The 12,980-nt window shown below is 43.6% G+C and overlaps 1 protein-coding gene across 3 annotated transcripts in view; it reads right to left on the bottom strand.

Moving 5' to 3' along the window:
• Positions 1 to 12,980, bottom strand: part of MTUS1 (microtubule associated scaffold protein 1) — a gene marked incomplete at both ends in the record, with an annotated part of 130,581 nt that overhangs the window by 40,473 nt on the left and 77,128 nt on the right. For 2 of the 3 annotated variants that reach the window (XM_080928694.1, XM_080928696.1), the window contains one exon: positions 11,868 to 11,906. In XM_080928694.1, coding sequence (XP_080784820.1) covers positions 11,868 to 11,906 — 39 coding nt within the window. Of the gene's footprint in view, positions 1 to 5,241; positions 5,527 to 11,867; positions 11,907 to 12,980 lie in introns of those variants that run through there. The other variant, XM_080928695.1, reaches the window with a different exon arrangement.

The following is a 12,980-nucleotide window of genomic DNA, read 5'->3' as shown; positions in this document are numbered from 1 at the left end:
TGGTTTTGATCAGAGTTTTATTACGACAACAGAAATTATTACAAATATTTATAATCAGCACCAAGACTAATTTGTCTCATTTTAGATTTAAAACAAAATAAAAACAACAACACCACCCCAGAACAAAACTGCAAAGTCTGTTATAGACTCCATTTGTTAAATAATACTCTCGCTTTTTTTGGTGGCCTGTGACAGCTTCTGAGGCCTTTGAGGACAGACATACCTATGTGTACTTCAGAAATGACAGAAATCAGTTTCTTAGGTGGCTTTGGAGCCTAAGGGATCAGCCCCCACACCTCCTTCCCCTTTTCCTTTGCTTTCAGCCTGAGGCAGGCACCCATAAGGGAGGGAGCTAAGGAAACAGGAGAGACGCCCATCCCGGCTTCAGAGCCGTAGACTTCAGTCTCAGGAGGAAGTGTGTCACTTCTGAAACTGTCTGCTTTTCAGGCCTAGAGCAATCCTGAAGGAAATCTCCAAGCAACCACCAAATATAAGAACGTGATTTGATGAATTTTACTGTAACTGAATAGATTTTATTCACATGCTTTGTAGTCAAAATGGTTCTTTACGACTGCTTCACGTACAATACGGCTTTGGCTTTTCAATACTTCCTTTTCTTGCTAAGCTACTCCCCTCCAACTCTGACTCTGGGATCAAACTCAGGGCTTTGCACATTAGGCAGGTATAACAGCAACCACACCCCCAGACTTGCCTAAATGCTTGACATTATGTCTGGGGAGACACAAATGAGCATCTACTTACCCCAGATAGGGCACCGACAATGGATCAAACTGAGACCACCACCGACATTCAGCTCAGTGCACAGATGAGCTTTATTGGGGTTAAACAGGAGTACGGGGTGAAAGGAGCTACTTACAGAAATGACTCAAAGATAGCCCAATTACCAAAAGCCCATCGCAGATAAAAGCTGATAAAGGCTAGGAAGCAGATGCTCATCACCCAGCCAGCAGGCAACAACGCTGGTGGGAGTGTGTCTCCATGAGCTTGTTCAGCTGCTTCCTGCCTCTTCCCGACTGAGTCTCTTCCAGGCAGCTCTGCTTTTTTGAGAGAGTCTGAGGAGTCCTGCTTATATATAAGCTCAAGGAAGGGGGGAGCCTACTGTCATCTGGTCAGTTTTAGGGACTTCCTGAGTCTTAGGAGTTTTCCCACTGGAGATGTTTTAATTGGGAGGAAACTGCTAGGGGCACTGCAACACTTCGAATTTCACTAGCTCAGCAAAAATCATTCAAAATCCTTAAGTGTAATTAACTGCCTTTACTCGAGTCAGAGAGGACATTAAGCATTTGAGGATTAAAATATATAATCTGTAATAATTAATATGGGTTTACTTCCAGCTTGGAAGGAAAGCTGAACTGAGAGTCAAGGAGTATTTATACTTAGAAGTGTATTTCCCTTACACTCTCTGAGCCATAAAATTGGGATCCGTGTTGTTGTGATTAAAAACTGAAAATACACTTAGCTTAGCTTAATGCTGTCAAGAAATAACTTTTGACAGAAACTTGAGACAACTAGCAAGGTCATTCTAGACTTTCAGGATTCCTTCCTCTTCTGACAGTCTTCATCCACGCCTGACATCCTCTTTCAATACCACACAAGATCCCTACAAGAAGGTCTCCCTCCTTCCAGCCCTTACTTACAGAAAGCAATGACATCTCAATTCAGTGACACACCTGTCAGCAACAATGCACCACACAATGCACAGTGGTCTATGCCCTTGGCTCTGTCCCAGGTGCCCTTTCCCAGCCTCCCTCTCTCACCACACAGTTCGCTCAGAAATACTGCATTTTTCTTCCTTTGACGGAAGGAGCCACCTGGCCCCACCTCTCTAGGCTTTTCACGCTATTCTCTTTATAATCTCAGTGCATTCCACTTCTCCTAAGGACCACACTTGAAAGGTACTCATGAAACACCCATATAAAGGTGCCAAGAACACCCTGAGGGCCCAGGCCGCACCCTAGCATGATTACCTGTCTCCTGCCCAATTATGGGTTTGAGGCAGGCTCAGGGCTGTGGTGGGACCTAGTCCTGGCTACTTTCTCAGCACCAAGCCTTGTGTCTGGCATATGGCACGTGCCCGACAGATACTTACATGATACATGAATGAACTGATCTTGCAGTGTGAGAGAGGATTAGAGTCAGAGGAAAACCAGGCAGTATAAAGCTACTATGAAGCCTTACCGCTTGTTAGCTACATGGACCGGTCACTGTCAGCATTTTTTAGCGTCTAACAGGATACAGGTGGTCCTAGGTTCCATCCCCGGCCCCTCACCCTCACAAAACAGCAAGCTTCACCCCAAGTTCCTGAAGGAGGGCGGGTGACGTGAAAACAAGGATCACCTCCAAGGGTGGAGTCTTGAGTTTTTATAACCAATTGTTGTGGATCACTGAGGATGAATAATAAAATGAGTCATGTTTGATGGCCAGATAAGAACATGATGTCATAAAGAAAAATAAGCCAAGAGGATTAGTGGGACTTGGGAAGTAGGTAGTTAAGGTTATTTTCCAAGTGTGGCAAAAGCCCAGTGCTAGGAATATCATGGCATTTGGGGCCCAGAGACCTTGGAGTGCAGCACATGGGACCACCAGCTTATGACCCTGTGAAGTGAAACCGTGGGGCCACCAGCTTACGACTCTTGGTGTCCAGGTCAGTAGCCCCATCACTAAGACAACCAATGGATCATCCTTTACTAGGAATATAAACAATATAAACAAGTCAGTGCTCACAGTCTAATTAGATAAAACCAAGCACAATGACGTCATCTTTCAGTTTTTAGAAAATTTCTCTGACCTTAAAATGGCTTGATGCAGATGAACTCAAAGAGTCTTGCTAGGGACAACTAAAATTATTAGAATTGAATTCTTAAGTAATCTTTTTTTAAAAAATACCAGTTATTGTTTTTACAATACTTTGTTCTATTCCATGTGCGTATGTGTGCACACATGCACTTGTGAGCTTTGTGGTATAGAGGCCAGATGTCAACCTCACAAGTCTCCTGTATTACCCCTCCACCTTATTTTTGTAAACAGGGTTCCCCCTTGAGATTAAAACTCACCAGTTTGGCTCAACTGGCTAACCAGTTCCCATCCCACAACACCTAACTTTTCCGTGGGTCCTAGGGATGGGCGCCTGGTCTTTATGTTTGTGTAGGAAACACTGTGTGAACTGAAACCATTCCTTCACCCCTCATTCTTGGTGCTGAGAGTCAGAGCAACATTCACAACTGGGAGGGAAATCTTTAAGGTAAAAATATCTAAACAGAGCTCACAGGTTGTGTTCCCATCTCTACTTACATTGTGTCTCGCACTGTTAAGGGACTAGAATAAAAGCTGGGTGTGCACCTCAGTAGCAGAGCGCCAGCCAAACCAGTACCAGACCCAGTTCCATCCCCAGCACCTCCTCCACCCAAAGGAAGGAAGGAAGGAAGGAACCATGAAACTCTAAGATATGTTAACCTTCCAAAGGCCAGCAACTAAAACAGAAACCAAGCTTCCAAGTCTTCATAGTAATGAGGCTGTTTGTGTCTGGCTAACCTACTGTGGGAAAGGTAACCAAGAGACTGACAGTGAGACAGGGCAGAGGTGGGGTTAGAAAGAGGCACATTTGGATGAAAATGCTCTCAGACCTTCTTTCTCTGATTTCATTATGAAAATCTATTCTTTAGAAATTTCACATATGTAAGGTAATTGAATCATATCTGCCCCCTGTTCCCAAGCCTTTTGCCTTAGAGGGGGTCCTACGTTAGTTTTAAAAATTAATATTGAAAGTTGTTTGTACATTGGAATATGGAAATTGTTGTTAACATAAAATACTCTTGTTTGTATACGAAGGGAGGTGGAATGAACTGGGAAGAACTGGGGTAAAGAATAGCATGAAAATTATATTAAAAATTAATAATAATAATAATAATAGTAGTAGTAGTAGTAGTAATAATAGAGCACACCTGTATTTTTTTACCTTTTTCATATGTGTAATATATTTTTATTTTGGGGACCTCAGCAGCCAGGGAGCTCACCCCATGGCCCCCACGTTTTTTGGTTTTTTTTTTTTTTCCCTCTTTTTAGGGCTGAAAATAATCACAGTGACATTTGGGCTGGGCATGGCCCCAGCTCTGTTCATTTACCTTCAGCCATCAGACCTAGAAGGAAAGGCCAGCCAACTCAAATGCCAGGCCAAGGGGAGTTATGAAACGAGGAAAGGAAGCTGGGGAAAAAAAAAAAAACAAGCTCATCCCACAGGGAAGACAGATGCCTCTGGGAAAATGAAAAGCTGTCAGCAGAATTAAAAATACATAAATAAACAAATAACCTCAGTGGGACAGTGAAGAGCCCACTGGAAAACAAGGGGTACACAGGATACACGCATGGCACTGAAAAATCATGCAATCACATGCCTATGACGCAAGCCTGTTAAAGACAACACACAGCACCCCCAACCAAGGATAAGGAGTCTTAGGCCAGCCACACAATGAAATCAACTTAATTTGCCACCATTGCAATGGTTAGCAGCTGAGGGGAAGCAGACAGGTTTACAGATGCCCAAAGGGATGCACCTGACGAGAGGTCCATGTTGGGGACAGTAGGGTGACAGGCAGCAGCGTATACAAACACCAGCAGCAATATTCTATGGCCACAACCGTTTGTGTTAGGAAGACCAGAAAACTAAATGTGTGGTCCACTTACCACATCATTCCCATGGTTCACAAGCATCAGAGTGATTTTAGGAGTATTTGCAATGTGGTTTTTTTTTTTTTCCATATACTGAAATACCCTATCTTAGTGAAACGCTGCAAAACTGCAAAAAACAAAACCAAAGAAACCATCTCCTTTCTCAATGCAAAGAGAACCTGTCTTAATGTGCTCACATCCTATTTCCAAAAATCATGTGAAGATAGACATGAATTAACAGGTTTTTTTTTTTCTTCTTTTCCTTTTCCCTTTAACAGATTTGGTGGCAGAGGAGAGGGCCAGAAAAGTTCTAGGGCAACAACCCCTGCATCCATAAACACAGACAAGCCTACAGCTGCCGCACAAGGCACACTACCAAAGTACCCTCCTGCCCAACACAAGAGAAAACTGCTTCCTGTTACCAGTCAAGCCTCTCATTAAAGAGGGCTTTATTTCCCAGCCATCTGTCTCCATAGAAATCTGAGAAGCATTTGCAGGTTCATCGGCATACCCCTCTCCTGTGCGGTGCTGAGCGGAGACCTGTCCGAGACCAACCTGTGTGGAAAATGACATTGTTTTTCCTGAGCCCCGAAGGAAGCCGGAGGTTTCGAAGCAGCCCTTTGGCGGTCAGGCGGACGTGGATGGTGGATAAGGAGAATTTGGGAGACAACAGCATGTCTTCGCAGCCAGTGGGAGAACTTCGCAAAGGAGGCAGGAGCTTTTCCAGGGCCCATCACATACTGTCTTCTTTGCAACTCACTGTTCTTCCAGGCCAAGAGATAAACAAGCTTGCATAGCTAAAAGCCAGGCGGCCCAGAGGAGGGGGTGGGGGGGGGGGGGGGACTAGCTATCCCAGGGGCTCCAGGCTTCCGGTCGCACTCCCAGATGTTGCTAAGAAACAATGCCCTTCCCACGAGCAAGAGCTGCGAGGAGCAGGTCCGGAAGCAAGCAGCCTGAGTTACATCACGCTGTACATGCCTTGGGTTGTTGTGGTTCCCATCAGGGATGAAAGGGGGAGGAGAAAGTGGGTGGTCTCAGGAGCTTTATGTAACAGCCAATGATGTCGCCGATCCTGTCACTACTTGGAACAGGGTTAAAGGAAATTATCCACCTCACATGCCCAATGTCTATTTATTAGCTAAGGCAAACAATAGGATTTCATTAGAGCAATCTGGGAGCCGATTCCATGCACGGGTTCACACTGTATCACCCGGGCGTTTTCCCAGGTATTTCACCTACTTCTAGGTAAACCTGATTACTTGGATTACGAATAAGCAAACAAAGCAAAACCTTCAAGTAACAAATACTTCCAATCTTTAGAATAAACTTTTAAAATTTTTTTTACTGTGCTAATGATGACAGGTTGTCAGGCTATCAGCTCTAGTTGTCACGTGCTGAGAACCAAACTGAAAATGGAAAATTAGTACACTTTCCGTACCAGGGCTGCTTCAGAGACTCGGCAAACAAAATCAGACAGACAGATCTTGCACCATCAACAACTCGCTAAACGTTAAGACTGGTAAAAATCCCACAGAGCATCTGAGAGTCGGAGAGGACAGGAGAAAAGGGGAGATGGGGCAACTTATCCCCGGCTCCACACCCCATGCCCGGTCCTGTCAGAGGATGACAACACACCAGCAACCCACACCCAACACATCTCCATATACACATCCATGGGCAACAGAGCCAAGAGCATTACAGCGTGGCTCTCACCCTTCCTCTGCTACAACCTGATACAGCTCCTTATGCGGTGCCCCCCAACCAGGAAACTGCTTTTGTTGCTACTTGATAACTGTAATTTTGCTACAGTTATGAATCATAATGCGGTCATCTGCATTTGGCGATCCCCGGGAGAAGGTCGCACTACAGAATCAGAGTCAAAGAAACAGAGCTTTGGGTTTCCTTTTCCTCCGTTAAATCACAGGCTGTTGTTTTTAAAGACTTTAAACACCTTTCCCCAAATTCGGAATATTAAAACAACAAAAACAAGCCCCCCCCCCCATGCTATCAAAAAACATGTTTTAAAACGGTATCAATGAGAATCAAGATTATAAACGGAATGAGAAATAAAATTAGTGTCACACACAGACACACCGCTGTCTACATATTCAGGTTTTGGTTTCTGGGTGCCATCTTATTCAGGGGTTGGGGTTCTTTTGATAATAGTAAACTATTCTGTCACAGAGAAATCTGTTAGCTTACACTACCCAAAGGAAGAAATAACCAACCCAGTCACCAATAAGGCACACTTCCTAAAAATTTCATTTTAAAGGGCTTGGGAGAAGGCTTGGCAGTTAATGGCCAGACTTCCAGGGGACCCATGTTTAGCTCCTGCACCAACCTGACAGCTCACACTCACCTCCAGTCCCAAGGGTCCCAATACATGCAGGCATGCATGTAAGCAGAACGCCCACATACATAAAATACATTTAAAATAGGACAAACTTTATTTGAACTCCACTGTCTTATCTATCCCGCACACATAAAATGCAGAAAGAAGCAGAAATGGCATAAATAATATTAGTGTGAAGGAAAGCCAAGTGTGGGTCCTGTTTGTAAAAAGGACCACTACTACCACCTTCCACCACAACCACTACCAAAAACAAAACAAAAACCTGTGCTTAGATACAGGTGTCAAACTGCTCAGTTTCGGTTCTTTCCCAAACACCATCTGCCCCCTGGTGGCCAGCTTGCATAAGTGCAACGAAGAAGAAAGGTGTCTGCTGATTGATTCTCTGTAAAGTCCTAAGGATCCGCATAAGGCAAAGATGACCAGAAACCAGTGAAGCGAAGTTTAGTACTTAAGATGGAGCCCGTCATAAAGATTAGACTTCAGTCGCCTTTTGGTGGTGGTGGGTCTTTTGGTTCCTTGTTTTTGTTGTTAATTCTTTGTTTGTTTTCTGAATAGTAAAACTATTAACTCCTAAGTCATCTTTTAAAATCTCCATTTCTTCCAAGAGGTCTGAAAAGTAATGGGAAAAAAAGAATCTATTCCTAGGCTCATTCTGATCCGGCATGTTCTGGATGGCAAGCTATTCCCTACACAATGGCTTGGAAAGTTACACTCTGGTACAGTGTTTCAATTTCCTGTTCTTTATCCACTACCTGCTAGGTACCTGCCTAATGAAAACCCGGAAAAAAGCAGTCCAAAGGTCCAAAGGAGGAGCGCACACTTGAGTCACTTAACAGCTCTTTCCCGTTTCTCAGTCATACCTACCTTCTCAGTTTGTGTGTGTGTTCATCTCATCTTCTCTGTTATTATAGCAAGAACACAAAATCTACCCTCAACAAACTTTAAGCCTATGCTACCGTTAACTGTGCTGTAACAGTGTATGTTGTAACAGTGTTGTAACAGTGTCCTGATCTTTCAGAACTGAATCTCTCCAACAGCAACTTCCCATTTCTTGGCGGGCACCTCCAGTGCCGAGAAGCCAGATACTGAATGTAATCGGAGTCAGCGACACTCCGCTTCTGTGCATTGCACACCCATGAGTTCGTGCCTGTGAGTACCACATGTGCCACACTGTTCATGCAGTGGTCAGGGGACAACCTGTCCGTCTTTTGACATCTATTGTTTGGGATAGTTTGTCCCCTATCCGCTGTGTACGCTGGGTACCTGGGCCACACGTCCACAGAGACTGTGTCTCCCCTCCCAACCTCCAACCCTGGCCGCAGGAGTACTCAGATTACAGATATACACGACCTATGCTTTCATAACAAGTACTTTTACCCACCGAGCCACCTCCTCAGCCCCATGTCCTCCGTTTCTATGGCGCCGTGACTAATATTCCATTGTATGGATATACCACATTTTCTTTATCTACACAGACATGTAAGCTAGTTTTACATCCAGTTACTGGTGATAATGCTACAAAGAATATGGCGGATCAAATTGCCATACCGTATTCTCATTCCCCTTTGGTAAGTCAGCCCTTCTTGGGAATATGGGTTGCAGGCAGTCCCTTCTGTCTCCTAGGCCACCTGTCATGCTACTGACTGTCCCTCTTGCCAAGCAGATGAGCCCCACTTGTCCAACTTTGCTTGCTACATGCCCTGGGTATCGATCTAAGAAATCACAGACAATGGCAAAAGCCATGAAGCTCTTCTCTGTCTCCTGAGTTTTCTTCCGTTTCGAGTCTTACTGTAATTCATTTTGAGTTGTTTTTTGTGTAGGAGGTGTGATGAAGGTTCGAGTTCAACCCCACACTATCTTTTAAAGAAATGATGCTTCTTCCACTTGGTATTTTTGGCAGTCTTGCCAAGGTTCTGCGGACTGTGAGACCACATATTTATTTCTGGGCTGTTCCAATGCATTGGTCTATGTGTCCATTGCAGACTGTCTTAATTATAGATTTGAAAGCATCAATTATGATACCTTCACCTTTCTTTGCTTTCCCCCATAATATTGGTTTTGGCTACTTTGGAGTCTTATTTGGCTCCCCGTAAACTTTACAGTGGCTTTTATTTCTTAATTAAAAAGATGCAATGTAGACTTTGACAGAGGCGTCTTAGGTCAATAGGCCCTCTTAGCATCTACTGTGAGGCCTGCTCAAGTTTGGCTAGAGAGTGCTGCACAGAGCAAATGTAACATTGTCTGGCTTTGTTCTTACTACTGTTGTAATGATTTGACAAAGCAAAGCTCAAACATGTGCTGTCATAATTATTAACTATGATTATGTTATTGTTATACGCATGTTACTGGAAAGGCTTTCCATACGCAGGTCTATGTTTATGGTGGTTTTCTTCATTTCCACAGTAAAAACCTTTCTGTGTAGAATACATTCCTGTGCCCTGGGTGAAGAGATGTAGTTTCCAAACAAAGAAGCAGCCACTGTTGCCATGGGATTCCCTAAGTGACTCGCTCTTCCCAGCACGAAGTACCAAACCTTCCATCATGTACCCAAATGGCATGTGCCCTTTCATCATGAGAGCAAAGTTGAGATCACCAACATACAATAAGGAAAGATGGCAGGTGTACAGTGTGGAAAAATCTCATCCCCTCCCCCAGAGTAGGTCTACAGCTCTCAACCACCACCCAGCACTGGAGAAAGGAGATGCAGAAAGCCACATTACCCTGGCCGTGTTTATGAAATGGCACAGGAGCAGATGTTCTTACCGGGCAGGGCAGATACCATGGCACCAGACGGGGATGATATATAAAACAGTCTATGGACTGGGTAAACACAACTTGGGGTACCTGAGGTATCCCCAACAGCCCCACTGAGCCACGGTAATGATAGTAACGCTGTGGTGTGTGACAACTTCCTCATACACAGCAAGCATGTTTTATTTAGAGCCAATGCTGCCTAGAACCTTGTGGTGCCATAACCTTTAAATAAATCACCACATCTAGACCTCAGGAAAGTGGTTCATAGCTCAGCTGGGTTTTCCCACTGGCTTTGAGGTTTTCCTAGAACCTGGGATGGGGGTGGGGGTTACCTCCAATGTAAAGCCATGGAAAGTGATCAGCGTGGAGCACAATCAACCTTGTCGGCCCTAGCAACAGTGGTAGCTACTGTGAGAGAGCCCGGGATGAAAACAGTCTACACAGTCAAACAGATTCCCACGCCAGGATTTGTCCGCTGAACATTCCCATGCTGCCAGACAAGACACTCGAGCCCTGGAGAGGCTTAGCAAGTAGCCAGAGGTCAGAATGGAGATAGAAAGGAGGAAAACCATGATTCACACCAACCTCCACACCTCACGGGGTCAGTCTCCGTCACTGTCTTCTGAGGTAACGGAATCTCTTTAAAAAACCATTAAACTAAAATAGTGACGGAATGTTTCAAATACTAGTTCAGCCCCACCACCACCAGCACCAAACAACAACAACAACAACAAACAGGGGCTGGAGAGATGGCTCAGAGATTTAGAGTACTACTAAAGAACAAGGGTCAGTTCCCAGAACCTACGGTTGGCTTACAACTGTAACTCCTGATCAGGGGACCTGACACTATTCTTTGGCCTTTCAGGGCACTGAATGTAGTGCACTGATGGACATTCAGACAAAACACACACTTTAAAAATCTTTACAATATAATATTTGTAATATTATATTGGAAATATTTATAAATAAGCATTTATAAATAAACAATTTGTAAGTAAATTAATTAATTAAATTAAATCTGACATTGACCAGAGGATAGCCACTGCTTTTATATTGTGGATCATATCAGAAACTAGTATGAAGTCTTTTGAAAGCAATACAATTATCCGAGTGCATGTGCTTTAGTTTTTAAACTCCATTTTGAAGTGTCTGCCCCGAGAAAACTCTCCCAACTTTGACAGAGATGACTGTAAGACAGTTCATAATGCAGTCACTGTGAATGTGACAGAGAGTCATCTCAAACATCCGAGAGGCTCATTGTCACCACATTTAGTCCAGGAGACGCATTACCTGATCGTGTGGCACGTGACAAAATGCAATGTCAACTGTTACAAGTACTCCTGCCCCAAAGCCACACAGGGCAAGGTTTTTTTATTAACCAGCCACCATGCTTACAGCTGGGGGGCGGGGGAGGGGGACCCACGGCTCACAGACGAATTCTGTACTGGCTTTCTAGTCTGAAGCGCACGCACGGGGCGTAGAAGCCATGTGACTGCGCGATCCCTGCAGAGAGTTTGCAGGTAGAGCATGGCTGACTGCATTCAAGTCCTGCACCGCAAACTCGGAAGCTTGGTGAATGCATCTTACAAGATCTTTAGATGCTCAAAAGGAAGTATTAAGACCCTCAATGTAATGGGATGGCTTTAAGTTATAGGCTGCCTTAGAAATGTACATCCAAATAAGAGTGTAGATGGGGGGAAGGCAGAAACATAGAAAGCTGTTGAGTTAGTACAATTAGTTAAAAATTTTACCTTAAGACCATTTTACAATTAAAGATGATCCAATTTAAGATAACATGTATATTTGGAGATGTGTCCAGTTTTATTTCACATGAACCATAATAGAAATATCATCTTAAGCTAAGTTTATCTGTATAATGAAATGTCATCTTCTGTTAAATGTCTCAATCCTGCTCCTCAAATGCCCATGTCATAAGCAGTTGGTGACACTTTAAAGCCTGAATTTTGACTCAGAACTATACCAGTGAAAGTAATTACATATAAATTGCAGGTATGTTTATTCATTACTTTTCAAATGGAAATATTTTTAGTGTATTCAAAAAGTGGTCACTTGCCTGAATTAAAAGCTGTAAACAGACTCTTCCTTGAAGGACCTAGAATGAGACAGAAACATAAACACACGCTTTATTGGAAATGCTACGCAAGCCTCTAGCTATTTGTAAATAAGAGTTGTTTCATTTTCAAAAGCCCTCCTTCCTTTAACCTCTAAATTCCAGGTCCCAGTTATGCACTGAGAAATTCTAAGATGCAAACAACGTGGTCAAGTGCACTTTTTCAAATATAGATGAAAAAGTGTCTAATTTGTTAGCAGTAAGAGTTATATGAATTAATCAAAAAAGTATCAATTTTAAAAGGACAAAGCATGATATACTTTGTAGTCAAGAACAATTAAAATTCATTTAAAATATTTATTAATTTATTATGTTTTTGGTGTCTGAATACAGATTGGGGAGCACTCCACCATTGGACTGTACTCCAGCCGAAAGGAGGCTCGTCTCAGCACTGAATTTGTGCTTTCCCTGTTCTGCACACAGGATCAGGCTTCACTTCATAAAAGAGGGATGTTGGCATATGCCTTCCCAAGGGCCTGACTTCTCTCAGCTGTGGAAAAAAATACACCAGAGAGGTTTCTCCAAACTGGTGCCGCATATAATGCAGCCAGGAACCAGACAGACGCTTGGAGAGCTCTGAGCACCCGTGGTCGACATCAAATGCTCATCGAGTGACTAACCATTTGTAGACAACTGGTTGGAACTGCCAGAGTCCATTGCAGGATTTTAAAGAGAGGATCATCTCCCTTTAAAAGTATGTGGCCACCATAATATATGAGATGCATGTAGATTCATCGGTAGGGCTTTCAGGAGATTGGCATGTCCTGGTTTGCAGTCATCAGTGCGGTCTCTAAATTCTCTGAAAATCACCTCAGGATCAAAGCTCCACGAACGGAGTTTATGTTTTGTTACTGTTGGGGGTAGTGGGGGGGTTTTAAATCCATGATAAAAACTACAGTTTCAGATATTACAGCAGGGGACGGTCCCATGTCTCAGAGCTGTGTGCAAGACAAAGAAGACCCTGATGGCACAGTGAATATTCTTCCCCCGGCAGGACTCGCTCCATCCTCTATTTTTGTTTTTCTCCTTCAACCCAGTAGAAAGAAAAAAGTATCA

Source organism: Micromys minutus (genome assembly GCF_963924665.1).
Source record: "Micromys minutus genome assembly, chromosome: 14".
Taxonomy (NCBI): Eukaryota; Metazoa; Chordata; class Mammalia; order Rodentia; family Muridae; genus Micromys; species Micromys minutus.
The sequence above is the reverse complement of the archived record's forward strand: the minus strand, read 5'-3'. Positions and strand labels throughout refer to the sequence as shown.